Genomic DNA, 5,422 nt, shown 5'->3' on the forward strand with positions numbered 1-5,422 from the left:
ATAGCTATTAGGGATGCACATGGTCCAAGTACACACATACCTAGATCCATGTAATCGGCATGACAGAGCTGACAACATCAAGTTAACAGTATCGTGATCATATCTTACAATCATATGAACACACACGGAGATAGCATCATGAATTCCATGTGTATGATTCAAAATTAGGCTGCTGACAGGATGATCTCGCACAACGCTTGGGCGAGCTGCCTTACTTGATCTGCTCAGGCAAGCAAGCAAAGCGTGCGTGCGATCTAGCGCTCGACAGCACGCGCCTCGGTTCACCTTGCTTCCACATCACCCCCAGCCCCGCCCCTCCACCACGCGGAGAACCGATCCCATCCGTCCATCACGTCCCATCCACACCGTCTAGGCACTACTCGCCGTCTTCTTCCCTCCCTTGCCTTGGGGACAAACACATCTCCCGCGCCCACGCAACCCGCCCTCCATCATCCATGGCGGCCGGACGCATATATATACCCTGTACACACACACACTCCTCTATCCACATCAAGTAGTACCTATCACGTACCATTGTACCAGGTCAAGAATTCAAGAACGACGCGCGCGACGTAGCAATCGAGCAAGCACACCGAGAGCTTAGATTCTGTGGATAGATTTTGAGAGAACGGATTCTGTATATACATTGATCAGCCTAGTTCAGTGTAGTAGCTTCCCTGCTCGATCGTGGAGATGGACGGCGGCGGCGTGAGCGCCGACGTTGGCCGGTCAGTGCGGGTGCTCATCGAGGCCCAGCCGAGCGCCGGGGTGATGTTCGCCGCGACGCCGTTCGAGCCGCAGCTGTCGGACGACTCGCCGCCGCGCTCCAGCAACGAGGCCGGCGGCGCCGCCAACCACGAGGCGCCCTCCTGCAGCGCGTGGGACGGCGTCGAAGGGGCCGCCGCGGCGGGGCCCGAGCGGAAGCTCACGCTGCTGGCGCTGCGGCTGGCGATCCTGGAGAAGGCCGCCAGCGGCCTCGGCGCGCTGGGCTTCATCTGGGCCACCGTCGTCCTCCTCGGCGGCTTCGCCATCACCCTCGGCAAGGACGACTTCTGGTCCGTCACCATCATCCTCCTCATCGAGGGCGCGCGCATCTTCAGCCGCAGCCACGAGCTGGAGTGGCAGCACCAGGCCACCTGGTCGCTCTCCGCCGCCGGCCGCTCCAGCTTCCGCCTCGTCGCCCGCTCCTTCCGCTTCGTCTTCGGCCTCGACACCGGCACCCCCAAGAGCACCGCGTCCGCCGATTCTGGGTGGAGCTGGAGGCTCAGGAGCTGGGGCTTCCTGTCCAGGCACGTCGGGAGGGCCTTCTACTGGCTGCAGCTGGCGTCCGCCACGGCCTGCGTCACGCTGTCGGCGGTGCGGCTCGTCAGGCAGGACTTCGGGGACGCGGTGGACGCGCGCACCAACCGCCGCTCCGCGCTCGACATCTTCTACGGCCTCGCGCTGGCCGAGGCGCTGCTGTTCCTCGCGGAGAAGGCGGTGTGGGAGTGGGAGGTCAGCCACTGCCGCCTGCTGGAGCGCGTCGCCAGCGAGTGCCACCTCGCCGGCGCGCCGGGGCTCCTCGCCATACGCCGCTTCTTCTACGACGCCTACTCGCGGTGCGTGGACGGGAGCATCTTCGACGGCCTCCGGATGGACCTCGTCTCCTTCGCCGAGGAGCTCCTCGTGGAGGGCTCGCACGACGAGCAGCGCATCGGCGTCGGCATCCTCGTCAACGTCGCCGGGAGCCCGCGGCTGGGCGACGCCGCGCTGCGCCGGGTCGGCACGTCGCCGGCTGTCATGGAGCGGCTGGTGGAGATGCTCAGCTGGAAGGGCGCGGCGGAGGCCGGGGCGCGGGCGTCCGCGGCGCTTGTCGTGTCCAAGCTCGCCAGCAAGAAGCGGAACGCGCTCCGCGTCGCTGGCGTTCCCGGCGCCATCGAGTCAGTGACATCGCTGCTCTACGCCTCCGAGGAGTGCAACCTCCTCGGCCTCCTCATCATCAAGAAGCTCGCGCACGACCACGACAATTGCAGCAAGATTGGCAACGCCCGCGGCCTCCTCGACAAGATCATCGACTTCTCTGCCATCGTCAGTGCGTCGTCCTCACCATCCGTGCCCGTCGTCATCACCCCGTCGCGCGCAAAGGCCGTGAAGCGGTCGCTGCAGGTGATCAGTATGCTCGCCGACACGACAGGGAGCACGGGGAAGCAGCTGCGGAAGGAGGTGGCGGAGATCGTGTTCACGGTCAGCAACATCCGGGCCGTGCTCCAGCACGCCGGAGGCCACCTGGAGCTGCAGCGGCTTGGCGCCGAGGTGCTCACTCGCCTCGCCATGGACGAGGACGCGCGCGAGAAGATCGGCAGCACGGGCAGCGTCATCTCCATCCTCCTCGCCATGTTCTTCCGGCCAGGCATCACGGACGAGGCCAACCGCGTGCGCGTCGAAGCCGGCGAGGCGCTCGCCATGCTGGCACTCGACAGCCCGCACAACTGCGAGCGGATACTCGGCGCCGCGCCCGCCGTCGTCGGCCGTCTCGTCGAGGCGCTCAATGACGACGCGGTCGGCGTCGGCGCAGCTAGGATCCTCACCAACCTCTGCGCGTACTCCGCCGGTGGCGAGCGGTTCATGGAGCTGCGCGCCACCGTCACCTCCGGCGCCGCCACAGTACTGCGCAACGTCATGACCAAGAAGTCGAGGCGGCTGGAGGTGTCGCTTGGCCTCGCGGCGCGGATGGTGAGGCTTATGGGTCCGCATGAGCTAGCCCACCACCTCGCCCTTGCCGGCGTCAGCGAGCTGGACATTGTGAACAGGCTGGTCTACGTGTTGTCGTGGTACAGTAGCCCTTCGATCAAGGTGCCCCGGATAAGACGGTTTGCAGTGGAGCTCGTGATCGGGATGCTGGGGATGGATTCTTCATCTCCGTTTGCGGAGCTGATGGCGGCGGCCGGGATGGGGCGGGAGCTGCGGCGAGTTGCGGATACGACCTCGGAACTGGAGTGCTTCCACGTCTTCTCCGGCAGCGCCGGGGTGAGCCGGCACGCGGTCAGCCTCTGTGCGCTCGTCGGCACGGCAATGGAGCTCATGGGCATGGAGGCCGGCGGCCAGTAGCCGAGCTCCACATGTGCCTGCCGTTACGTCACTTACGTACGTGTATATGGACGTGAGCTGAGAGCAATACTACTATACTAGTGTCTTGTGTATATGATTCTTTCGTTTGTCCAAAATTCACACGGGTTAACGATTATAAAATTTTACAATTTGCAATTTTATTTTCTTATTGTCAAAAAGCTTTGTACACAGATTGTTTTCCCATGGATCGGTTAAAGGGCGGAATTGAGTTTGTTGGCAGAATGTTTGTGTGTTTCTGCAAGCAATGTATGTTGTGAACATATCTGAAATTGTTTTGTTTCTTTAGCTTTTAAGTTTTCCTTGCACAAAATGAATGGTTCTGATTAAATGGCACGGGCATTGCAAAACGTACAAGGAACAGGAAGCATTTGCTCACCACGTATTCACATGCGCCTGTTTGCTTTCCTTTTGAGATGGAGGCATGCTCATGTGGCTTGCAAGCATTTGCTTTAGTGGAACATCTCCTTGCAAGACACAATTCGATTACCATATCATGCTAGTCAAAAAGAGCTTATTGTGCCATGCAATTCACTCTTCATATAAACCTTTCCTGCATACGTGCCAATGTCGAGAGCACCTTCAAGTTCCAATCTTGAAGATCAAACAAGACTCGTCCGGATCGCAATGGAGCTTATGTGCACAATGATGGCGGGGGCCATTAGCGCAAATGCTTCGTGTCAATTAGGGATAAAACTCCTAGAAAACGGCAACGACAAAGGAAGAACAAATGTAAAGGCATCCAAAAATGGGATAAACCTTGTACGGAGAAACATAAGCAAGAGAAAAGCAAGAACAAAAAAGGGTTATCATTTTTGTGTAAAGCAAAAGCAAGACTAAAATGAAGATACAAAGAAACGAAAAACAACAGGAACACAAAACACCAATCATAGAATGTTAAAGCACATAAAACCCGAAGAAAGACTTGTAGGGGCTAAGAGCACGAAAGAAAAGCAACCTGTGAGAGGACATGTAAAAAGGCAAGGAAGAGCACGGTACACAAACCAAATGCAAAAACAGAAAATGCGAGAAGAACGAATTGAACAACAACAAAAAATTAACAAACCAAGACCGCGACAAGCAAAGCAATGAAAACACACACACATACACACGCGTGCGCACACACACACAAAGGATAAAACAACAGGAAAATGGGTGCGTTGGAGAAAAAGAAAGTAGAAGAAAAACCATCAAATAATGAAACACCAAATCACAAGAAAAAAACATAATTGCGAAGAAAGAACTGATGGCATATTGGCACACAGAAAAAAGGCAAACAAACCGCAAGAAGCAAGAAACATGCAAAAAAACAACCAAAACACGAAAGCAAAAGAACACGAGAATACCGCCGTTGTATAAAAAGAGGAGTTCTCGCCCTATGGCGAATTTATACATTAGGAAAAAACATTAGTTAGTCGTAGCTTCTACCGCATGCATCCTAAAAGCACCACACCACATCCCACGCTGTGTTGCCTATGGAGAGGCCGTCACTGCGAGGGTTTGGTAATGCCCCTTCTAGGATGACATGCCGCAAAAGCTAGGACATGTACAAGGGATGAAAAAACGGGACAACAAGATGCAGAAAAAAGATCAAGTCAGCTAACTGATTTGTAAGCAGCGTGCTAACGAGGGCCAACACGTGGGTGCAAGGAGATACGGGAGAGTCATGGCACAAAGCCAGGTTTCGCGTAACCTCTTCACCAAGGTTGTCAGGAGGAGACATGGATAGCCAAAAGTGTTGAAACATTTGACATCTGTTAATTACTCCGTTAGACGCTGCATTGCGAGCGTGTTCAAGAAAACCACACCTGAGGGAGATGGTTAAAACCGCGGTGGCTACATATGGTGAGTATGCCACCTCATAATATTTTCCAAGCATGTCATCATCTATGAGACTCTTCAGACCCTGGATTTGCCGAGGGTTTTGGAAACTAGCAAGCACTCTAGGACTTTGAGTAGATAAAGGAAACCTCGGCATGACACTATCAAGTTGGAATATTATGGGGCTATTCAGGTCGAAAGTGGTATGCAACTTCCGGGTATAGGATGCACTAATCAACTTTTTTAAAGGTCTGAACTGATGGAAAGGAGCTACCCACTATATTTATATTCAACACTCCCCCTCACGTTTAGACTATTTTAGTCCTGAAGTGCATAATATTTTTTTGTTTAATACTGCGAGCAGGGTCAACTTGATACTTCTTGGTTCTGATACCATGTATTTGATGCACTAACCACGATTCTCGAAAGTTCAAACTGATAAAAAGGGTTTAGCCACTATACTTATATTCATCACACGGGTGGTCGTTAGAGACTA

General features: G+C 54.9%; 1 protein-coding gene across 1 annotated transcript; it reads left to right on the forward strand.

Annotated features, from left to right (window-relative positions):
- The first annotated feature begins 693 nt into the window (after positions 1-693).
- LOC124656101 lies at positions 694-3,087 on the forward strand. The gene has a single exon (XM_047194906.1). It carries the CDS (start codon positions 694-696, stop codon positions 3,085-3,087), a length of 2,394 nt encoding a protein of 797 aa, XP_047050862.1.
- Positions 3,088-5,422: the final 2,335 nt, after the last annotated feature.

The sequence above is a fragment of the Lolium rigidum genome, chromosome 5 (assembly GCF_022539505.1).
Source record: "Lolium rigidum isolate FL_2022 chromosome 5, APGP_CSIRO_Lrig_0.1, whole genome shotgun sequence".
In the NCBI taxonomy this organism is placed as follows: Eukaryota; Viridiplantae; Streptophyta; class Magnoliopsida; order Poales; family Poaceae; genus Lolium; species Lolium rigidum.

Bases quoted from the DNA above. Each gene is read 5' to 3' on its own strand.
- LOC124656101 (XM_047194906.1), top strand. From the start codon at position 694: ATGGACGGCGGCGGCGTGAGCGCCGACGTTGGCCGGTCAGTGCGGGTG.